This window comes from Phoenix dactylifera, chromosome 1 (genome assembly GCF_051530095.1).
Source record: "Phoenix dactylifera cultivar Ajwa chromosome 1, Ajwa_hap1_PhDact_Kaust_v1.1, whole genome shotgun sequence".
In the NCBI taxonomy this organism is placed as follows: Eukaryota; Viridiplantae; Streptophyta; class Magnoliopsida; order Arecales; family Arecaceae; genus Phoenix; species Phoenix dactylifera.
In genome coordinates, this window is record NC_143190.1 from 2,419,486 (window position 1) to 2,443,614 (window position 24,129).

General features: G+C 43.6%; 2 protein-coding genes across 2 annotated transcripts; both read left to right on the forward strand.

Moving 5' to 3' along the window:
- The first annotated feature begins 192 nt into the window (after positions 1-192).
- On the forward strand, positions 193-11,266 carry LOC103702720 (flavodoxin family protein / radical SAM domain-containing protein). Its single transcript, XM_039114505.3, has 9 exons — positions 193-1,231; positions 5,619-5,734; positions 6,966-7,141; positions 7,908-8,098; positions 8,191-8,277; positions 9,756-9,913; positions 10,008-10,218; positions 10,291-10,482; positions 10,653-11,266. Exons 1-8 carry the CDS (start codon positions 377-379, stop codon positions 10,453-10,455), a joined length of 1,959 nt encoding a protein of 652 aa, XP_038970433.3. The 5' UTR covers positions 193-376; the 3' UTR covers positions 10,456-10,482; positions 10,653-11,266.
- Positions 11,267-20,723: 9,457 nt separating this feature from the next.
- Positions 20,724-22,533, forward strand: LOC148714995 (uncharacterized). The gene is made up of 2 exons (XM_088716870.2): positions 20,724-21,463; positions 21,545-22,533. Exons 1-2 carry the CDS (start codon positions 20,867-20,869, stop codon positions 22,406-22,408), a joined length of 1,461 nt encoding a protein of 486 aa, XP_088572996.2. The 5' UTR covers positions 20,724-20,866; the 3' UTR covers positions 22,409-22,533.
- The last annotated feature ends 1,596 nt before the right edge of the window (positions 22,534-24,129 follow it).

Consider the following 24,129-nt stretch of genomic DNA (forward strand, 5'->3'; position numbering starts at 1 on the left):
TATTTTTGATTAAAAAATGCATTACTTAATCCAGAGATGAAGATAAAATATATATTTTAAAATTAATTATAAATTATTTTCAAATATTTTTAATATTTACATTTTAGTTAAATTATGTCAAATCTATAGAGGTATAGCTAATGTTTTATTTAAAGATATGTTATAAATATGAAGTTGGTATCAATAAAAGCCAGCGAAGGTCTGATTACGGGCCGCTTCATCCCGTCTTTCCTCTGGACCGGAAAACCCATCCAGCGGTCCGACCTTCTGCCCTCCTTCGAAGCGGCGAAACGGAGCTCTCTGGTGCTCGCAGACGAACGCCACTCCCCGGAGCTCCGCCGCTGGCGAGCGCAAAGCGTCGACGAGCGAGAGACCAATGACCGCGACCTCCCACTCCTTCTCCCTCCCTTCTCGCCTCGCCCTCCTCGCTCTCGTCTCCCTCTCCTCCTCCTTCTTCCTCTGGAAATCCCGCCGCCTTCGCCTTCTCCGCCTCTCCTCCCAAAACCCTAACCGTGATTCTAGTCCTAGGGGAAAGCTCTTCTTCGCCTCCCAGACTGGAACCTCCCGAGCCCTCGCCGGCCGCCTCGCCGACCGCCTCCGCGCTGCCGCCCTGCCCTTCGACCTCGTCGACCCCCGGGGATACGAGCCGGAGGACCTCCCCAAGGAAACCCTAGTTCTTATCGTCGCTTCCACCTGGGAGGACGGGAAGCCCCCGCCTAATGCCGAGTTCCTCGCCCGGTGGCTCGCCGAGAGCGCCGAGGACTTCCGGGTGGGCTCGCTGCTCCTCTCCGGGTGCCGCTTCGCGGTATTCGGCGTTGGGTCGAGGTCTTATGGCGAGAGCTTTAATGCCACCGCGAAGGACTTCTCAAGGTGGATGAGGGCCGTCGGAGCCGCGGAGATGCTGCCTGTTTGGGAGGGCGATGTGGACAATGGAGACATGGATGAGGTTTTTGATTCCTGGAGTCAGAAGGTTATCGGGTTACTGAAGGGAGATGTGTGCGAGAACGGTGGGCACTTAGCTTCTATTATAGAGAGCAACGGCTTCGATTCGGAAGAGGAGGAGGAAGAGGAGGAGGAGGCTATGGAATCAGCTGTTGTTGATGTGGAGGACATCGCTGGTAAAGCTCCTTCAAGGAAATCAACTGGGGCTTTATCTAATGGAGGGCAAAATGGTGACAATGGTCTGAGGGAAATGGTGACACCAATCATTACAACAAGCTTGGAGAAGCAGGTAATTCTGTCACACTGGTTTTTTACTTTTTGGATAATATTCTTTAACTCAATTATATTATTAAGTTTTGTGTTTGGTAGAATGTTCCTTTTGTGTCTTGTCATAATTGATGCTAAATGTTAGTAATAACTGCATTTGTCCAGCAATTCCTGGACTTGCTTAAAGATAGAAGTTTGCACTGCGTGTGCAATACATTTGAAGAGGATTTTATATAGAGATGATATTAATGGATTTCTTTATTATCTAATGACCTCCTTGGAGATCTACCTTTTTCATGCATCCTGACTTTTCATATTTGAAGAATCACTTGCCACCACCATCCAACTTATTCAAGTCCTCTTTTCACAAGCTTCCATCTATCCATCTAAGAAGATCCTTAACTTGTAACTCAACCATGAGCAGCTTTCTTTTTTACTTATTTTCGTCTGGATGATTCTTCACTTATGATCAACTACCATGCTCCAGGTTATTAAAAACGAAAAACACCCTTAGAGCGATAGGACCCCTCTATCACTTAAGGAGCTAGGCACCAAAAAGATGCTTGCTTAGAAAAAACAGCGCACTAACTCCAATAAATACATTAGAAATAAATACTGTGTTGTCCGAAAACAATACAAGCATTATAAGATTAGTTATTCCAGTTTCAACATCAAAAATCATAATTGTCTCGTACATTAGATGTTTTATTTTCACATCTTTTAAAACATCACATCAAAGTAGCATGTCACATATTATATTTTTAAGCAAAAATCAGAATGGAAAAAAAAACTAAAGGACATTCTTTGGTGGCTTCAAAGTTCAGACATGATAACAAGATACCACTTTCCAAAAAAAGTTCGATGTTTCTAAACAAAATGTAACACCAAAAAAGTAAGTCATCAAACATCCAAGAGTAGCCTTTTGTTTATAATGACTTCAATAAATCATTATGACCCCCCAGAATAAAGCTAATAAAGATCTAAAAGCATAGGAAGTATAGGAATAGAAGGAATATTGCTGGACATTAGAGAAGTGCTTGCCCAAACGCCTCTCACTTTGTCCTAGGTGCTCACCTGGGTGTTGTCTTAGTAAACTTGGCTCGCCTAGGGGACTCTTGAGGTGCTCAAGAACTTCTTGCCTTGCCCAATAGCTTAGGCAAGTGTCTGGAGTATCTTTGACAATGCTAGTCGGTGCTTATACTTTGCATGCATATATCCAAATGAATGGAATAGCGAGGATATTCTCTTCAAGGAGACAACACATGTACAAGAAGTAATTGTTTGTAGGGAAACACACGAATCAATTTTTCTAACCTAAACTAGAATCCAATTGTTTGCCTAACAAATACAATTTTATGCTAATGAGTTCAAAGTATTCTAAAGTGATGAATTTTTTGGTTTATCATAATCATTTTGGTTTTTGATGGCAGTGATTCATCATACATCATGTCGAGCCGTGCATCTAGTCCAACTTGTCTACTTCATCTATCAGTTTATTGGTTTTCTTTATTCTTTTTCAGTCATAATTTATGGTCAATATAATAAGCTTGGTTATTACATCTTTCCATTATTTGTCGGTACAGATATGAAAACACCTGATTTAACACTGAAATACATGGGTAATTGCGCATATGCTAGTTAGGGAAATGAACAAGGAAGCTGAGCCGATATACAATAATTTGAACAAAACATATAGAAGTGTACCTTTTTCACTTTTTTAATAAAATGGAGTAAAAGATAAGTAAAATATAAGAGGGATTGTTGGAGATGTCAGAATATGCATCCGAAACTAGAACTGTGAATAAGACCATGATGAATTTATGTGAACTTCAATCGACAATAATATGCTGGACTCTAACAAAACAAGATATTTCCTTGGCATTACTATATAATGCTTATTGGAGTTTTCCTCTTGGCTTTTTTCCATTAAGAGTTATTATAGAATATCATATATTACCCAAAAAGTTTTGACTTGGTTTTTATATTTTCTCATCTTCTTTTATCTTTCTAGGAGCTGACTGGATACATTTGAAGCTAGTTTTATTTGATATTGGTTTGCGTTGCTTCTAGCTTTATTTGTTTGGAGCATTCAATGAGATTCTGATGTGTGGCCTGTTCTCCTGTCCTTTTCTCACGTTGATTTGATTGTCCATGCTTTTAGTTTTATCATGTTGCTTGCTCTAATCCCTCCTCTTAACTATATGGATTGTCTGAGTTGTAATTCTTCCACATCTCTAGGTCTGGAATTTTAGTTCTTCACTTTACTCTCTCTAGCATAGTTATCACTTGTTGACTCCAGTAAAACTTAATGACCTTCCTTGGGTCCGTGACACTTCAATAGTATGCCTTCTTAATTGATCTTTCTGCTGTTATGTGCTCTTTAATTCTACAGTGGCGTTTGTTGAAGTGATGCATGCTATAATCAGAACTATAGACTAAAATTGAGTTTACTAAAAGTATCTTAGGACTCACACCTACAAAAGTTGATGGGATGTGTAAGTAATTGTGTTTGTAGATTCATGTACAACAAATGTTGAAGTCTTAGCAAGGAGAGCAGCTTGGGTTAATCATATATGGTGAGTGCTGAATATTATTGTCAGCAAAGAATAGGAAAGTACAAGCAATCCAACAACAATAAGCAACTTTCCAAGATTGGGTTAAATAGACTAGATCTTTGCACCAGCTATGGACATGATAGTGAAGACATCATTGGATATGGTCCAAAGAGGATGCATAGGGATTGATTTAAAGGGGAATCCCGGGAGAGCTTTTTCTTTTTTTGAAAGTGAGAGAGTCCCTTTGGAGAGGGGACTATAATACATGGAGATTTTTTTTCTCTGAGAGAGAGCCCCCTGGAAAGGGAAGAATAAAGCATTATATGGTGTTATAAGTAACATGGTGATTACCGGCCTTATGTAAAGAAAGAGATAGAAAAGAACCTTAAACAATTCCCTGCAATAGCAGCGTGCTAGGAGTGACTATGGTTTGCAACTGAAGGTAATGTCATGATGGTAAAGTTGCAACGCCTTTCTTGTTCAATTTGGAACCTCAATAAAGAAAAAGGCAAAAAAAATTCCAAGGTTCCTACCATTTAACATACTAGATCAAATACCGACTATTGACCTACTTTAAGTTACTTCAATAGTACAGACTACAGAGAGTACAATCTATTGATTTGTAAAGCAGTGGATAAGGCTATTAATTGTCCAGCAGCTTGACTTTAGCTAGATCTTGGGTCGAATATAAACTCGATCCAGCTCAGTTTGCCGTTAATTGAGCTGAATTGAATCGTGGTTTTGAAGCTCAAATTCAATTTCAAGCCAAGCCTGGAAAAAATTAGCTTAATTAGGCTTGGAATCGGATGTAACTATATTATATAATGCAAGCATAGATGTAATCAACCGTTGCAATAGATACAATGGCTGATGTTTGGGGTGATTAGGGCGAGAAAAAACATACATCCTATCAGCTTAAACATTATTTCTAGCTTAAACCAAGCTTTGATTGAAGCCTGAACTATTACAAGCTCAAATAGTTTTTGCTCGACTTAAGGTTATTAAGTCAATGAATGTGCAGCTTGGTTTCGAATTATCCTCAATTAAATAATAATAATGAACCCAGTCATCTCGAACTTTAGGCTGAAAATTATTTTCAAGCTAGGTTTGATCAGACCCTAGCTCAGCCCAATTACCCACCCACCCCCCTTAGTGGTTAACTATTGCTCAATTCACTGTGCAACTTTTATTTGAGGTGAGGTCATCTTTTCTGCTAGTTCTATGGCAATGCCTTTCATGTTTTGTTTTAGGATAAATTACAAAAGCTCCCCTGAGGTTTATGTTTATTATTTTTACACCCAATAGTTTACAAAACCTGCACTTACACCCAATTAAATTAACGGTATTGGTGAAACCATTTACCTCATCCGAAAAGTCAAGATTGCCCCTGGGTGGGAGGAGGATGTCGCACATTTTCTTATGTCCTTAGGTGCTATTATGTCGCTTAAGGTTACTTTGGCTATTTTTTTAAAATTTTCTAATGGGTCCCATTTAAGGTTAACAGTTTGATTAATATTTTGTTAAAGTTGTGGGTTAAAGTGTTGGAAAAAAATAAATCTTAGGGGGGTAAGTGTAGGTTTTTCAAACTATTGGGCGTAAGTTTAATTTACCCATAATCTCAGGAAGTTTTTGTAATTTACCCTTTGTTGTTTGGTCTATTAATGCATGAACTTGGCAGTTTTTGAAATGAATCCTGCACAAGATACACACATATGCACGTGCTCTTGTCTATTATTTTGCATTCAATTTTACTGTTTGTAATCTCGCATCTACTTCTTTCCGTCTTCTTAATTTCCAACAAGTTCCAAATAATGAAACTGATATGCTCCTTTTCCATGTGCATAATCTTTGCAGGGATATAAAATTGTTGGTTCACATAGTGGAGTTAAACTTTGTAGGTGGACCAAGTCACAACTCCGAGGTCGTGGTGGTTGTTACAAGCATTCATTTTATGGCATAGAGAGTCATAGGTGATGATTGTTATTTATCAACTGCACGCCCTATATTTCCTCTAGTATATTTTCTCATAATTGATGTGTTTGGTGTGCAATCATTTGTGTGAAGGTCACGAATAATATGATTTTTTTTATCTAGCATCTAATTTCTTTTTGATTGATTTTTGCACAATCTTGTTATCAACTAAGGTCAGGGCTAAACATTTTTTTATTAAACAACGCTTATTAAATGAAATCTGTAATAATTCTTAAAGGAGCAAACAGTCAACTTCTCAGACTTAGATGAAAACAGTCCTTGCAGGTTCATTCAAATTGATATTGAAGTTTGTATGCTAAGATTACAAGTATTAGAAGTCTTGGAATGCTCATTAGACATGTGGATGTTTTCTGATATAAATAAATTCGTATGCTGGGGACTATTTTATATGGCTATGATCATTAGCATTTTAAATCCTTGGGTGCTGTGCTTTCTTGAAACTTTTTCTTGAGCACTTTGATCGCAATGCTTTTTGGAACATATTTAATATTCTCGTAGAAACAAGCATATGTCAAGTGATTAAGGAGGTAAAGTTCTCCTGTTAATTACTAATATGGCTGTTCATAAAATTGCCTTACTATCATGGAGTTTGGTTTATGTGACGCATAGTTATGGGGTATCGTTTTGGAGAAAGAATATCAACCACCGCAAACTTTGAAAACCAAATTTAGCATTCCTTAGAAGGTTAATCATGTAGGGTAACGTGGTCTCAATCAAAGTGTTCAACAGTTCGAAAGATTTTAAAGTATTCACGGCTTGCTTTGGGTAATGGCAAAAGCTAAGTTTCCCTTAGTAATCTCTTTTTTTATTTTATGTAGGAGATGGATAATATAAGGCTGTCATATTTATTGATCCATTACAAAAGTGGAAGAGGGTATGTAAGGTGTAGATCCATGTTATGGCAGACAGTTTATTACTTTATTTTGTAGAACAAATGTTGTTGGGAAGAATTATATGGGCATGAGCTGGAACTAATGATCTAGTAATATGTGAACGGGATAGGTTATGCAATCTTGCTTTCATTATCACAAAGAACAGAAAGTAGATGAAGATATTTCTGGGGTTGAGTGGGTGGAGTAGATAAGTTTTCTTGACTATTTTGTATATTCTAAAAACTATGGCTGGCTGTTGTATGGATTAGAATAATTTCTGTAAATTTTCCCATTTAATTCTGAATCTCTGATTTTATCAGATTCTTTCACGAAACAGGTGCATGGAAGCAACCCCTAGTTTGGCTTGTGCAAATAAATGTGTTTTCTGTTGGAGGCATCATACAAATCCTGTTGGAAAGAGCTGGAGATGGAAGATGGATGATCCTTTAGTGATCGTAAATGCTGCCATAGACCAGCATACTAAAATGATTAAGCAAATGAAAGGTGTCCCAGGTGTGTGTTTATGTGTATCCTTCTTGTTCTATTAGGCCATCAAGACATCCTTAAATCACTCAAAAACTCATGGTAGTGTGCCATTCAGCATTTTAAGCTCTTTGTGTTGTACTCATTTGGCCAAAGCAGGTAAATGCAGATAGTTTTGACAGTGTTGGTATTTGTACTTATATTTGCAGTAGTCAAAGTTAGGGGTGGCAATTAGGTCAGCTTGGGTCAGATATGGGTTAGGTCACGGGTCGGATACAAGTTAGATTAAAAATCTGTCAACCTGAACCTGACATATTTATTAAAGGGTCGAAAATTCAGATCCGAACATGACCATTGTATAAAACAACCCAAGCTGACCCACAACGGATTGAACTAAATTAAACTGGTTAAACATTGCCACCCCTAGTTTACGTTCCATGAGCATGACTTGGATAATGGCTTCATAAGATATATGAGAGTGTGAGCTAATTCAGTAAACTGGTGTCCTCTCTTATCGCTCTTGAGTTGTACAATATGCATGTATAAGTTTCTGAGGCTTTTAAACACCGAACACATATTTTTTTAAAAAGATTTTTTTTCACCTTGGTGTTGTAATAGCATCTTGTACACATCTTCTTCCATTTATTCTGTTTTGCTTAAAATTATTTTTTTGTTTCAAAATCTCCTTAATTTTAGGGAGCTGATTTTATGAAATTTTAAGGTCATTTTTGTTGAATTCTTTTTTGCTCATTGTCTCAAATATGAAATCTGACGCCTTTGTTACTGTTTCTTGAAGGTGTAAAGCAGGAGCAGTTATTAGAAGGTCTCTCTCCTAAGCATTGTGCTTTATCTCTGGTTGGTGAACCAATCATGTATCCAGAGATAAATTCACTTATTGATGAGCTGCATTCTAGACATATCTCTACCTTCCTTGTCACAAATGCACAATTTCCAGATAGGATAAAGATGTTGAGACCTGTTACTCAGGTAATCCTGTGCCTATGTTAAAAGTTATTAATTGTGAACCCTAGCTAAACATTGAGGCTGCTTAAAGTTTGACTTCCTTCTGATGCTTGCAGTTATATGTGAGTGTAGATGCAGCTACAAAAGACAGCCTGAAGGCAATTGATAGGCCGCTCTTTAGCGACTTCTGGGAGCGTTTTGTTGTAAGTATTCATACAATCAGTAATGAATCTTTTACTGTGATGCTCTTGAAAGTGCTTTCATGTGCAGCTTTCTTGGTAGTGTGGGCGACATGTCTGTTTCCATTCTTGTTTTTACTGCTTTTTGATATAGATGGACTTGCCTAGTTGATTAAGAGTCATGGAAGAGAAACTCTAATTTTGGTAAGAAAGACGTGCGCCTAAGTAATTCTAATCTTTGAAAGTATCTAGCTATGAAATTTCTGACAGCCAGGTCTCATTCAGCAGGAGATTCTGCAATGAATTTTCTTCTTTATCTTCATCATTGCTGGTTCCTGCGCACTTTCCAGGTTTTTTTTTAAACAAAAAGTCAAACTAATATGTTCTTTCCCGGTATCAGAACACTGGGAAAATTCCTGATGCGCAATGAGTTTTGAAGTGGAATGAAACATGTTGGGTGTGCATGGTTCTACATTAAACACACATATGTTGTATTATATGTGTGAACATTGAGAATGGGAGTTCACTCAAATATCATTCTAAATCTTGGGTGTTCTTCCCCCCATTAATTTATCATTTTATTTACCCTCATGCTTGCTGCTTAATTTTTGTATCAACAATAGTTAAGCCCCTGGAAATTTTCGAAAATATCTCTGTTGTTATGATGTCAATGGGATAAGTTTCGAGGCATTGGGCTGATCATTTGCTCTTCACATGTGCAATAAATCATTGTGTGCTTTGCTTGTCATAAGGTTGTTTTGCATCAGTTTTGCTATACATGCTTAGTCGAATATGATTTGGGGCTTGGTTGAATCATACTTATCGCCTGTAAAGAGTGTTAGGCATTAAATTGCCTTGCATAGTTAGTTATGTTTGTAAAGAGTGTCAGGCATTAAATTGCCTTGCATAGTTAGTTATGTTTACTGTATATATTATCTTGAGTTCATGCAAATTCTGTTACAATTAGGAAATCCAGCCTTTGCTGATGACTTTTGCAGTCCGAAGAATTCTGAAATCTGATCTTCCCTACTCTGTGATCACCACCCATCCATCTTTGCCATCACTAGTTTTTTTTGTCTTTCTTCCTAGCATTTTATGGAACACTCAGGTGGCATTGGAACCACAATTGGCGAACATTGGTGGTTAGTTTGTCATTGTGCATTGCCTAATCCCCCAAACCCATGCGTCTGTGCACAACAACGAAATAAAAAACACCAAAAAGAGAAAAACAAAATCTCCCTAGCACACCTAGAAAAGAAAAGGGGGGTTGGGGGGAGGGTGCAGGTGTAAGAAAAAGCTGAGTATTCCTGGACCACTGTGACCACACTGTAAAGGGTTTTTAGTCTGACCATAGATAAACTTGTTTATTCCTTATGTCTATATTGCTTCTTTTTTTTGTAACAACTCAGAAAGGTGATCTAATCTCATTAAGATATGAATTTGGTGGAGATTAAGCTGATAAAATGCTATTTTCTCAATGATGTTTACCTAAAATTTGACAGGATTCGTTAAAAGCTTTGCGAGACAAAGAACAGCGTACAGTTTACCGTTTAACTTTAGTTAAGGGATGGAATGCGGAAGATATAGATGCATATGCAAACTTGCTGGGCATTGGGAAACCAGATTTAGTTGAAATGAAAGGCGTCACATACTGTGGCTCGTGAGTAGATTGTATTTTTTTTTTTTCACCAAAGCAAATTGATTTATTATATGACCTACGGTTCTTAATGCTTACTCTTGTCTTGTTATCATAGGTCTGCCACTTCAAAATTGACAATGGAGAATGTCCCGTGGCACTCTGATGTTAGAGCCTTTTCAGAGGCTTTGGCGATTAAAAGCAGTGGCGAATATGAGGTTGCTTGCGAGCATGTCCACTCCTGCTGTGTTGTTCTAGCAAAAGTTAGCAAGTTTAAGGTCAAGGGTCAGTGGTATACATGGATAGATTATGAACGGTTCCACGAGCTGGTAAACCTCATCTCAATCCCTATCTGTTTGATCAGTCACGTACAAAACCAACAAACCTTCGTCGAAATGCAGGTTGCTTCTGGGAAGCCTTTTAAAAGCGAACACTACATGGCCCTGACACCTTCCTGGGCTGTGTATGGTGCTGAGGAAGGTGGATTTGATCCAGATCAATCTCGTTATAAAAAGGAGAGGCGCCATGGAGCTGCAAGCATTAGAGGCTCTCCAGTGGCTCCCTAAATGGCACCAGAAGCTTGGTTGGGACAGGTAAGCAATGTTTCTGTAGCTAACAAGTTTTAAGCAAGATCCACGGTCCGGTATGCTTATACTGTTTATTATGGTATAGATTCTTTTTGTAAATTAGATGTGCAAGATATATTTTTCTATTTAGATGTTAATACAATCAAATGACTTTTGCATGTACCTGCCCTCTAAAGAGGATTTTGATCAAATTCAATGATAAAAGGGGGGTCAAAAGATGCATCTATTGGCAGAACCCTCTTTAGTCTAAAATATGGACCCACCGGGGAGAACAGACTCATTGCTTCTGGAGAGCTTAGAGAGCTTGATTGTCCTTGTCCGCGCCAAACAGAATTTTTGGAAGAAAGAGACATAAACCCACTGTTTAGAAAACAGGTAATGTATGTGGAATCGATCTCTTTTGTGTTATAAAGGTGGATTCTGATGGCTGTCTGCTGCCTTGCACTCTGTTTTCGTATTTTTTTATATCTAAATGCTAAGTGAATGGACCATTCTCTTCTTATGTGACCCTACTCCATAGCAAGGATTGGATTAGAGGCTGCTCCCCTGCAATGGGGACCTGCAACCTGTGTATCTTTTGCCCTATTTACAGCAATTTCAGCAAGCGTTGGAGGCCCCAGCATGTGCATCACTAGAAGCATATGTTAACTCTGTGGTTAAAAGACCACGGTATAGTTTAACAAACATGGCCACAGGATACTCTCACCTTTGTGTTTCCTTGGAACATGCATGCTTTACCATATATAATAATATATTACCTGTCCATCACTGTTGTGTGGCTATTCGTCCAGATCGTTATCAACATCAAGTTGCTTTCCGAATTACTTTCACAGACGCAACGGTAAGCTGGCTGCCGCCGAAGATCTGAAGCTTCAGAGTGAGTCCCCTGTCAAAGATACTGATGCTCGTTGTGCCATTAAATATTATGCTTTATGGCGATCTCTTACTTGTTTTTCTTCCCCTGCTCTTTTGACGTAAAGCAATGCTACTGTGTCAGGACATTTAATAAACCTTGCAGCTCATTGCGAATAGTTCTAAGTCGGAATCTATGACCCTGACCATCAAGTCTTGCCCTGATATTTGGGGTTGGCTTTATCAGATTCTTTCATGAAGAAATTCTAAGCTATATTGGATTGCAGTTTTAGTTTTCTTATCGAGCGAGAAGTTAGGGTTTGATTCCAAGTGCTGTCGGGTCCTCTATTCCGATTTAGAAACTTTTTGGCTTGATCTGCATGAGGGCTCAGGCACCAACCTAGTAAGTAGGCCGGTGTGTCGTCTGTGATTAGAGCCCCTCCCATTTGTTTTTTTTATCATTGCGATTTCCATCTTACTCGGATTCTCTAGTTAATTCGGTGCTTTATTGGGTAATTGAAAAGGAAAAACAAACTATTCTTGCGACTTCCATCGTTCATCGATTTTTTCCAGTTAATTTGGTTGGTTCTTGGGCAGGGGAGTTTGGGTAACAATGGCTGCCGTTGTTGTTTTCCGAATTATTTTGGGATAGGTCAGTGGTGGTCTCAAAATGGTCCTATAATCTCATTGTGACAGTCTTCGTATTTCCACTTTTACAAGCAGCATTACACACCTACTGATCTGACATTTGAAAGCTCGGTTGGGTGAAGATGGTCAGTGGTCCATCCAGATTAAATGGACCCCTCTAGCTCCAACGCTTGTTCCAATTGGCCAACCCCGGCATTATTTGATGGGAGACTGCACAATCTCAGGGACCATCAACTAAACGTTTCCAGAAAGCCGTTCCTCAAGGCCCCAAAACCCAAAAGATAGAATTCAAACCTTTAATGCCCTGTTGGAAAACTTGTTGGCTTCCGGGCAAAGTGTCCTATATAAAGCATCGGGAACAATAATTGCTGTCTTCATGATTGTTTTACAAGTACGACCCAAAATGCTGGATTCTCAATCCTTAACGCACTCCAATCTAGTACCTCAGTTCCATTCCAATTTGAATACTTTCACTCCCTAGTATGCTTCTATCATCTGCAAGTGATAGTTTCTTCTCAAGTTTTGGTTGCTTCTTAGTATGGCTCGCCAAATTTTGAACAGATTGCACCTCGCTGACACCTTGCAGGAGTGCTGCAAAGGCACGTTGCTTGCGTATCATACACTGCTTATATCACAGGCTACATAGCACCCACTTGTTGCATTCAGCATGTGATAGTTGCATGGTTAGCTTTTCTATACGCATGAAAACGACACGAGGCATGCTGTCATTTATGTATGATTCAAGGTGGTTTGGACTTTACTCTGCCATCATGGTGAACTGAGTCTTCTGTGCCCCATCAGATGATACACATAGACCCTAGATAGAGAGGGAATACCTACTAGCCCTTCTAAATTTGGCAGGTCCAAAAAAATTTGCCCAAAAACTTTTCAGCCATCCAAGATGCTTACTACAAAAACCAACAATCTAAGGTTCTCCAAAACATTTAAAAGAAGACTGAAGCTAGGCAAAGAATTAGCAGCTAGACTTGTGACTAATAGCTTCTTCTTCTTTTCTTTTTTTTTTTTGGTCAAATCAACATTTCATTTCATATAAGTAAGTCTAATCTGTCATATCAAGTAAAAGTAAACAGTACAATGGATCTAGGATGCAAGCTAAACTTGTCCAAATGACATCTTCAGAATGATGGATAATATAAGAGGCGATCTAGTCTGCTGCACTCTAACTAATAGCTTCTTTTTCTCAGTACCAACTTATCACTTAAAAGTTTCTTACTCTTAGGTGCGACGTTCTTGTTGTTAGTGGGAGCAGCTAGGTAAATAACAAAGTTTCCTAGTTAGATAAAAGTCCCTTGGAAGTTTACACTGCAGCTTGAGTCATTCTAATTGATGGTCGGGTTCGCAAGTAGTTCCAAAAAAAACATTAATGTTTCATCGTGATTCTTCGAAGGCTCTAAATGACTAGGAAGCAAGGCTATAATTTAGTAGGCCCAAACATTAGCAACATCCACGGATACCTACAAAAAAGTAGGCACTGACCCGGTCTATCTGTTGACCAACCATTTCTTCCCAAGAACATTCACTAAACTCGAAGCCGGTCAATTAATTAACGTTTCCAATTGCTTTTTTTCTCTTTAAGAAAAAAAAAACTCTTAACAGTCTCGAAGAACAGATTGGCTTGGATGTAGACGCACCTACACTCGACCTGGTACGAAATTCATGGTTCCTCTCACTGGTTTCAGCCCCCCACAAGCAGAAAGCGATAAATTGACTACAATTCCGAGCTACCATGAAAAGCCGAAGCAAACAAACATCTACAATTCCGAAACAAGAACAAGTAGAACCAAACGGACACATCAGAGAGATAAGCGAATGGGAGACAAAGAGATGGCAACGGAATGGATTCATTCGTTCAAGTGCTCTTACGAGGCTGTTGGCTTTTTCTCCTTGTTCTGCTGCTTCTGGGCTTCTCTTCTTGCTGCGGCTGATGGGGCTGCTCCGCTGCCACGGCTTCCTCCTCCTCTTCTTCTTCTTCTTCTTCTTTGGCAGCCGAGGAGGAAGCTCCGGACTTTTCCTTCTTCTTCTTGGAACCTTCCTTCTTGCCTTCGTCACCTTCCTGCTCTTCTTCCTTGAACTGCTCTTCCTCTGCTATAACTTTTCGCGGCCGGCCTCGACCTCGCTTTCTTGGAGGCTCCTGTCGAGCTGCTGCGGCCGCCTCCTCCGATGCCGCCGATGATCCTTCGCCGCCGCCGGTGCTGATCGATAAGGTCGATCTTTTCTTGGATTTCTTCTTCCCCATGTCTGATCAAAATCCACTCTTGTCGATGACTTCTCCCTCTTTTATCTCTTCCAAAGATCCCCAAATCAAAACCCAATGGAAGAGGATTCAATATGAATCAAATAGACAAAAGTCGATCAAACAGCAAAGGTAGTATCTTGCCGAACAAATGGAATCAATCAATACCCTTTTCATTAAACCCGTTCGATCTCGCTACCTATATATACATATCTATGCCAAATCTAATCTCTGAAACACCTAAACCTTTATATGCGGGGACAAAATCTGTAGTTTAGATTAGGTTTTTGAGGAGAGAGAAAGGAAAACAGGGGGAGAGGAGCAGGAAATGGAGAGAGAAGGGAAGGCACGAGAACGGGACGGGGGGGAGAAAGGGGTGAGGAGAGCACTATATGAAATTATTATAGCTGCAATCTAACTCTGATAAAAAAAAATCCAGTCTGCTTCGCGCTAGATTGAGTCACTGGAAATTTTTAATTATTAAAAAAAGGGAAGTACGACCGTACGGATGGGTCTAATTTTTTTTTTTTTTTACATTTATACCGCCAATTACTCCGAAAAAAAACTTCTGATACGAGCTCTGTTTTTTATTTTTTTTATCACTTACCTTATTGTATCCATCTTAGAATAAAAATTAAATAGTCAAATTGGAATGAGATTCTTATTACTAACAGCCGTCCATCCTATAGCTTTAATATATATATATATATATATATAGATATAGATATAGATATGCATACAAAAAGCATCATTCATAATGTCATATGTCTCTATCTTATTCCTGGTTAAGCTATCCTTCTTTTTTTGTATGTTCCTAAGGCTTTCCTCCTTCTCCTCTATTCCAAGTATGTATCATGTGGCTATAAACTATATACCGGTGAACACAATATTCTATAAATTATATATCAATTTATCTAGAGGTATATTTTAAGTCGCTTCTAGATATGCATCAAAGAAGTTTAAAGTATATATCGAAAACTTATCGAATATATATTACTTGGACATGTATTATGTACTAGTAGATGCGATATTATGAAAAGCATGTATCAATTTGCCTGCATGTATATCGAATTGCTTGAAGATATTTATTAGATTATTGTTGAATATATATTAAAGAAACTTAAAATACGTATCAAAAACTTGTCGAGTGTGTATCATCTAAATATATGCTGTGTACACATGAATACGATATTTTTGATCTATCAATTTGCCTAGATATGTATCGATTTGTATGGAGGTGTGCATTGGGTATTAAATAATATTATATACTGGTAAACACAATGTTTTAGAAATTGTATATCAATTTGTCTGGAGTTGTAAATAGGTTGCTACTAGGTTGTATATATATATAATTTGTCCGGAGATATATTGGTGAACACAATCCAATGGCCATGGGAAGGAAAGAACTCTGTATTTTGGAGAAAAAGAAAGGAAAGATGGATAGAGGACAACTTGATGGCGAAGAACTGAAAGATACAGGCGAACAGTCTCATGGACAATTACTCGTTAACAAAAAAAAGTTCCATCCTACTTTGATTCTTCGACTTCCATTTTAAGGTAAATGCAATAATCATTTGATTACTCGGCATCAAGCATCCTCTGGCTTCATTTACATAAGTTGGTGCATGTGGAGCCGAAGGCATCGACCTCAACTGTGGAACCCAACAGGACACGTACAATTATTTCATAGCAAAGTCGATCGAGAGTGCAACGGTAAAAGGAATGTTTTTTTTTTTCCTCTCACACTGCTGATTGAAAGAGTGGCCCAAGCAGAACAGCCTCATGTGGATTGATAGCGGATTTGTTCTTATCATCCCACACTCCTTGAAACTATAAGGTTTTAACTTGTGTTACGTGGATAATATATGCATCTCTTGCATTCCCTGTGGTCTTCTCACCCACCAACCGTGTTTGTAAGTTTCGACTTAAAAAGATAATATAAAAGAGTAGCACCTTGTTCCTTTCCTGGATTAAACAACTCAAGAGAGAACGGCCAAACCATAATGATTATAGTGGCATTATACTCACCAACACGAGGAGAAATTATGCCCTACATTGCATGCATTGATATGGCCATACCCTGAACCAATTATCATATATCTAGAGCCTATATGAATAAGAAATTTTTAATTAGACCAGATCCACAGCTAAGATGGTGGATCAATCTAACCAGAAAGTAACACGGACAAATATGTATCTCGAGCCATCTTTTTTCTCTTCTTTCTTTTTTGTCCGTGTTTGTGTATGTTGCTTTTTGGTTGAACTGATCCATTGCTAAGCTGGTGCATGGATCTAGCTCAACTAATAATTTCTTCATAGAAAAAAAAAATGCTGTGATTGATGAGGTGCATGAATAGTGTAGGGTATAATTTCTCCCGCACGAGTTGACATGGTGATTTAGGTGAGGTCTACAGCATTTTCAACGTTAGAAAGTACAAAATTTTCCATCTGCAGATGGCCGTTTCTCCATAACATATAATATATATCCTCTCAAGCAAGCTTTTGTATTTTCCATTAGATTGCTCACCTTTGCAGTAAGCATAATTCTAAATTTATTTTTTAGCAACACCTAGGATTCGAATATCCAACGACTATAGTTGTTGGTCCTTACTAGTGCAATCTGTAAGCTGGTTAATTAACTTTATAACTAGCAGAAATTTGCATGCAATACCATAGGATGCATATTGTTTCTTGAATAATTAACCAGCTATATGCCACTTTCTCCTATGTGATAATTCAACTTTATTTGCATGCAGGAGGAAGTTTCTTATAATGATAAAAAGATCTGTGCATAGAGCTATACAGGAAACATCTATTACAAGTTAAAAAAGAATCTTGATGAGTACAAGTCAATGTAACCTTGGATCCAAAAGACTAATATCTTTGTTATAAATCCGCAAGGCTAAATATTTGATTACCCATGTTAAGTAGTTGTATTAAATTTACTAGTTTCTAAATTTACATCCCAACTAGTCTTGTCTCAGCTGATTGGCACCACTTTGATAAGTGCTTGCACTTGAAGAAGGTCCAACATCCAAACCTTCATGGTGCCACATTTCCACCGTACTGCAATTTTTTTTTCTGAAATACATATATTTTTGTGAATTATACACATTTAGGTAAAGTCATGAAACAAAATATAAATTGCCATTGAGCCTATCAAATATTTCTTGCTTGCTTTTGCATTTGAAGTTGGCACAACTCAAGGTATTTCTTGTATGAAAGGACCAAGTTATTGGTGTTAGCTTTCCCACTTGCATTATATCTATCACAACTTAAATGTAGTCTTACTCAAGACTCGGTGGAAAGTCATAACTGTTTTTGATAAGTAATTATGATTGACTTCTCAAGAATTTAGCTTCTACTACTGTGAAACCAGGTCCTTCAGCCCTCCCTCCTTCCATGTTCTTGAGCCCCTTGTTCATCTATACTTTATCTTCTTTTCTATAAAAGAGAGAGACAGGAACTGACCTCTTTCCTCAACCCAATCCCAATATCCCCACTCAAATAGTATTTGGAACCATGAACTATGACCCACTTTGGCATGAAAGCCATTCATGCTCTAATCGCATGCATTTCAAATACCAAAAACATTAATTACGTATAACGTTTGCTTTTTTAATTATTCTTATGGCTTAACATCCTTATAAGTTGCTGCTTAGAAATATCATTTTGTTGTGAGGTTAGGCCTCATGGAAAGCTTTTATCAGCCTGGAGATGGCAGATTCGTGGTTTTAGCAAAATGTTGGGGGCAATTTGCAACTCACCTTTCATGGCTCTTCTCACTCACGAAACCGCGTGCCCCGAAAAAGCCGGCGTTGAGCCGACCGCCCCCGGTGGCGGTGACTCAGCCCAGTTGACCAGAGATCTGGACGCCCGGGCCCACGCCCGATCCTGCCCGACTTGCAACCGTCCGATCTTCCTAGAATCAGATGGCCGATCGTAGCCGTACGATACGTGTCCAGAAAGATCCTCGCAGTACCCGACATGGAGTCCCCACTGGTGCTGAATTCCTGACTCAAAGAAGACTTCTTGGGTGAGCGAGCCACAAACATAGCCAATAGTTAATCGCCACGTCACGTATGATTGGGACATGTACACTGTGCTCAGTAGATCGAGTATTTGCCGTTGGATTTGTATTAGATTTTAGCCAGGGACGGTTAACGAGCGCACGGTAATAGGGCTGGTCGGAGATTCCATGCCCGTTGATTCGAGATGACGCGCATTTGGAGACTACGACTTCGGGGGATATTTTAACATGAATGAGAAATACGGGCTGCTTTTTTTTTTTTTTTCTGCTTTTATATTTTTGTATTATAAAATCTTTAAAACCTTTGATAATAAAAATTTAAATAAGAGTGAACAATAAAAACTTTCTTAAAATTTATATTTATTATACTTATATCCACTAATTTATAAAATCTACACTTATATCCAGTTATATTAACCGTATTAGTAAATCCATTTACCTTATATAAAAATTCAAAATTATCCCTAAGTGATGAGTAAATTTAAAAAAGCCCCTAAGATAAGGAGTAAATTATATGTATATCCAACAATTTGAAAAATCTATACTTATTTCTTTGAGGTTTGTTTTTATCCAACACTTTAACCCATAATTTAACAAAATATTAGCCAAACTATTAACTTAAATGAGACCTGTTGCTGGAGGTTCAAACCGAGAACGATTGGCACAGCGGTGTGAACGGGGTTCCCTTGGAATTGCTTCGGTTGCGCTCCACCTTCCGCCGGGAAACCTGCAAGCAAGCCTCGCACCACCACCGGGGTAGTGGGGGCCCTCCGACGATCAAGTTAGGGAAGATCGAAGGAGAAGGAGAGGTAGCAGGTAAGATGATACTCTGGAAAATCTTGCTTACCCTCCCCCTTCCCCCCCAGCCGCATATATACCAGGCTGGGGGGTTCTTTTGGGGATTGGTCATCGTGTGGCGCGATGGGGTTGCCACTGACATGGCCGTTACAGGGCGTCGTGGGGCAGCGCTGGGTACGGCTATGGCAGGGCGTAGTGGAGTTCCGCTTTGTACGGCTGTTACAGGGGATCGTGAAACAGCGTCGGATACGGCCGTTGCAGGGAGTAGTGGAGCAGGGGGCCGCGGCGTGCCTCAGGGGAACGGTCTGTTGTTGTCAGAGATTGCCGACTCGGGGTCGGATTGCTGGATCAAGGGGCAGCCGACTCGGGGTCGGGCTGCGGAGCCGAAGATATCCGACCCGAGGTCGGATTGCTGGATCAAGGGGCAGCCGTAGTCTTCCCGGGCGCGCGTGCCGGTCATGTGGGGCATGGTGGCTAAGTTCCCCCGTAACAGTAGCCCCCCACTTCCGAGCCTGGAACCAGGAGGGGAACGGGTGAAGGGAGTGATGCTTCGAGATTGCCGCCATCCCTCGGAAAGGCGCGCGCGCTTCGAGCTCCCTGCCTTCTTTACGGCGTATGGCGGTTGTCGCTGATCTGGCGGTCTGCGGATTTCGGCGGACATCCTTCCTTAATGGCGTCGATTCGCCTTTGGGGCGCGAACGAACCTTCGGCAGCCAGGCGTCCTCTGGCGTCACCGAGGCGTCACCCGCCTTTCCGCCTATTTAGCCGGGGGCCCTCCCCTGTCCGCCTTTCTCTTCACAGGCATCCTCGAGTTTCTCCCTTGTGCTGCTGCCGTTGCCGTCGGACTGTTCGTTCGCTCCTCCTTTGGCGCTCTCGGAGCCGTTCTTCCTTCCCTTCCGGTGAGTTGCCCCACTCTGCAATTTAAGGCCCTCCGTACTTTCTCCTTTCGTATTAGTGTACCCCAGTCGTTCCGGTCCCTTCTCCCCTCTTGACCCCGTCCTGACCGTAGATTCACTGGCCGTTAGGGATGGACGAAGTAAGAGCAGACCGCATTCAGTCGAAGCTGGTCCCCGAAGACCTAGATAGGTTCGTGGCCCGGTACCACCTTCCCGAAACCTGCAACGTTACGCTCCCGGGGCCTGAGGAGAGGATGTCCCATCCTCCTCCAGGAAAGGTCGCCATCAATGAGGACATCCTTCGGGCTGGGTTCCGCCTTCCCCTCTCGGACTTAGTCGTGCAGGTGCTTCGAGGTTTAAGAGTGGCGCCGACGCAACTGGTGCCGAACTCATGGCGTACCCTGACGGCCTTCCAGGTTCTCTGCCGCATGCACGAGGTTTCCGCCACCCTGAACGTCTTTTGGGAATGCTATGGCCTGAACGGCCACCCCCGGGACAGAGGGTGGTGGTGCTTTGCGGCGCGGCGAGGGTGCGGCTTCGTCAAGGAGGCTCCTTCCTCCATTCATGGCTGGAAGGAGCGTTTCTTTTTCATCGACGTAGATCCCTCTTGGGGAATCGGGACAACCTGGGAGACGCCGATGAAGTCCCCGATCGGCCTATCGAGGTTGTCGAGGGAGGAGTCCGATGGCGTCGCCGTCTTGAGGGGGTTGGTTGCCGAGGGCCGGCTCCCCCCGGTGGCTAGCCTTATTTCTGAGGATGCCTTGGTGAACGTCGGTCTGAGCTCGGTCCCCGCCGACCGTGAGCCCGCCACCACTTCTTCTTTTTTAGCTCTTTTCTCCTCTTTCCTTTCTTCTTTCCATCGGTTTCTTAGTTTCTAACCATCTCGTCCTTTTTGCAGAAATCGACGACGTCATGCAGTCGGACAAGGCAATGGCTGTTAGTAGGGCGTCCCTACTGGAAGCGGTCCGGAGGAAAAAACGGACTCCTCCGAGCGGGGTCCCACCGGCGAAGAAGCCCCGCCAGCAGGCGACTCCGACGCCGACAGACGGGTCCGGGCCCATCGATCAGGGGGACGCCGCGGGCTCGGACCGACAGTTGACGCCGTATCAGCCCTCCGGTGATGAGACTATCGTTTTTCCGGAGGTGTCATCCGAGCGCGCCCGGGGCGGCCGGGTCGGACGCAGTCGGTCCCCAGCCCGATCTTCGACTCGGTCGGCTTCGGATGATACGAGAAGGGGGGGCGCGCCGAGGCCCCGGCCGAGCGGGACCCTGTCGATCTCTGGCGCGGCCCCTGCCCCGCGCACGGTTGGCATGACTCTCTCCCAAGCGATGGGTAAGGGTAAGGCTGCAGCACCACCGTCCGGCTCCGGGGCGAAGTCGGGGTCGGCCTTCACTTTCGCCGGCGCCCGAAACCTCGTCGAGACGGTGCTGCTGGAGAGGGACCGTAGGCAGGTCCGGCAGATGAGCATCCCTGAAGTCGGAGCTGCCAGCTGCGTCTGTCTCATGTCGGTGAGTGTTCTTTTGGTCGCTTTCGTCGTTTATAGGCTCTGTTGATCCCCGTCTGACGCTCTCATTTTTCCTATCTCTTAGCTCGCCCAGTACATGATCCGCCTGGAGGAGAGCCACGAGGAGCAGGCGAGGCTTCTGGCAAGGACCGAGAGCCGACTGAAAGCTGTAGAGGAGGGAGGCCAGGCTGCGGCGGGGAGGACGACCAGGGACCTCGAAACGAGGCTCCAGGTGGCCGAAGAGCGGGCACTCGACTTCGCCGTCCTCGAGAGGCAACTGTTGGATGCTCAGGAGCAACTCAAGGTTGCCTCGGGTCTCGAAAGCGAGATCAGGAAGGCGGAGGAGTGGGCCGAAAAGCAGTCCCGGAAGGCTGCCGACTTTCGGGAGAGGTGGGAGAAGGCCCAGCAGTCGGCCGACAACGCCCGCAACCGAACTCGATCTCTTGAAGCCAAGCTGGCCGAATTGGAGTCGGCCTTGGAGGGGACTCGTGCGAGCAACCAGGAGCTTCATTCGCGCCTGGAGGAGGCTGAGGCTGCTCGCGTCGCTGCCGAGGTGAGGCACATGGAGGCTCGGGCCGATCTGCTGAGGGTCTCCTCCGAGGCGGACGACTGGATTGTGGCGAAGGTCATGGAAGCGAAAGCTCAGATTACGGAGCGAGCGGAGGCTGCGCTGGCCGAGAAGAGCGCGGAGATCGGGCGTCAGGCGGTACAGGCCTATCGTCAGTCCGCCGAGTTCATCCGTGACATGTCGGACGCGGGGTCCGACTCCTTTGCCTTAGGCTTCGATGAAGGCCTGGCAAGGGTGTCCGCTAAATATCCCGGAATTGACCTGAGTGGGGTCTCCCTCCTCGACTCCCCTCCGATGCCATTGCCTTCCGATTCTCCAACCGTCTCCCCACCCTTCGTGGACGTGCTCGCCATTCCCGACTCAGGGGTTCCTCCAAACTGACTCTCTGTACTTTTCTTTGTTCTTTTCTTTGTATGTTGGCGTTTTGCCATGTTGTATGGGTCTCGGCCCTGATGCAACGAAAGTTAATGCAAACAGAGTGTTTCCTCATTTCACTTTCGTCCTTCCTCTTCTTAACTCTTGGTAGCGTCTCGCCGACTCCTGACTCTTGAAGTTCTTCCGGCGCTAGGCCAGGCATCCGAGGGTTAGGCCTCAGGAAATTCTTCCAGCGCTAGGCCAGGCATCCGAGGGTTAGGCCTCAGGAAATTCTCCCGGCGCTAGGCCAGGCATCCGGGGGTTAGGCCTCAGGAAATTCTTCCGGCGCTAGGCCAGGCATCCGAGGGTTAGGCCTCAGGAAATTCTTCCGGCGCTAGGCCAGGCATCCGAGGGTTAGGCCTCAGGAAATTCTTCCGGCGCTAGGCCAAGGCTGGCGCAAGCCGAGGCGACCGGTCGGGGCTTCAGGCTAGTCTGCTCCCGGGATGATCATCGGGTTAGCCTGGCATCCGAGGGCCGAGCCTCGGGGAATTCCGCTCGTTGGTCGGCCAAGGCTGGCGCAAGCCGAGGCGACCGGTCGGGGCTTCAGGCTAGTCTGCTCCCGGGATGATCATCGGGTTAGCCTGGCATCCGAGGGCCGAGCCTCGGGGAATTCCGCTCGTTGGTCGGCCAAGGCTGGCGCAAGCCGAGGCGACCGGTCGGGGCTTCAGGCTAGTCTGCTCCCGGGATGATCATCGGGTTAGCCTGGCATCCGAGGGCCGAGCCTCGGGAAATTCCGCTCGTTGGTCGGCCAAGGCTGGCGCAAGCCGAGGCGACCGGTCGGGGCTTCAGGCTAGTCTGCTCCCGGAATGATCATCGGGTTAGCCTGGCATCCGAGGGCCGAGCCTTGGGGAATTCCGCTCGTTGGTCGGCCAAGGCTGGCGCAAGCCGAGGCGACCGGTCGGGGCTTCAGGCTAGTCTGCTCCCGGGATGATCATCGGGTTAGCCTGGCATCCGAGGGCCGAGCCTTGGGGAATTCCGCTCGTTGGTCGGCCAAGGCTGGCGCAAGCCGAGGCGACCGGTCGGGGCTTCAGGCTAGTCTGCTCCCGGGATGATCATCGGGTTAGCCTGGCATCCGAGGGCCGAGCCTCGGAGAATTCCGCTCGTTGGTCGGCCAAGGCTGGCGCAAGCCGAGGCGACCGGTCGGGGCTTCAGGCTAGTCTGCTCCCGGGATGATCATCGGGTTAGCCTGGCATCCGAGGGCCGAGCATCGAGGAATTCCGCTCGTTGGTCGGCCAAGGCTGGCGCAAGCCGAGGCGACCGGTCGGGGCTTCAGGCTAGTCTGCTCCCGAGATGATCATCGGGTTAGCCTGGCATCCGAGGGCCGAGCCTCGGAGAATTCCGCTCGTTGGTCGGCCAAGGCTGGCGCAAGCCGAGGCGACCGGTCGGGGCTTCAGGCTAGTCTGCTCCCGGGATGATCATCGGGTTAGCCTGGCATCCGAGGGCCGAGCCTCGGAAAATTTCGCTCGTTGGCCACGCGCCTGTCACTTGCCGCTCGACAGGGTTTCTCCGTGGCCAGCTGCGATCGTGTTTCTCCCCCTCTCGAAGCGTCGCCTGGGGAACACTAGAAGGCCATTAAATGCTAATTGAGGCATTACCTGGAAAATCGGACCGGCCAGTTGCTGCTTGCGAGGAGTGCCAGTTAAGCGGCCGCGATACGCGCGTTCTTCGAGGCGGATGCGGCCTGGGCG

What these genes read in the sequence shown, in the direction of transcription:
- LOC103702720 (XM_039114505.3), top strand. Translation starts at nt 377, where the DNA reads ATGACCGCGACCTCCCACTCCTTCTCCCTCCCTTCTCGCCTCGCCCTC. An exon ending in TATGGCATAGAGAGTCATAG is followed by an intron (nt 5,735 to 6,965) that starts GTGATGATTGTT and finishes TTCACGAAACAG; the next exon opens with GTGCATGGAAGCAACCCCTA. An exon ending in GCAAATGAAAGGTGTCCCAG is followed by an intron (nt 7,142 to 7,907) that starts GTGTGTGTTTAT and finishes TGTTTCTTGAAG; the next exon opens with GTGTAAAGCAGGAGCAGTTA.
- LOC148714995 (XM_088716870.2), top strand. Translation starts at nt 20,867, where the DNA reads ATGCAGTCGGACAAGGCAATGGCTGTTAGTAGGGCGTCCCTACTGGAA. An exon ending in GCTGCGTCTGTCTCATGTCG is followed by an intron (nt 21,464 to 21,544) that starts GTGAGTGTTCTT and finishes CCTATCTCTTAG; the next exon opens with CTCGCCCAGTACATGATCCG.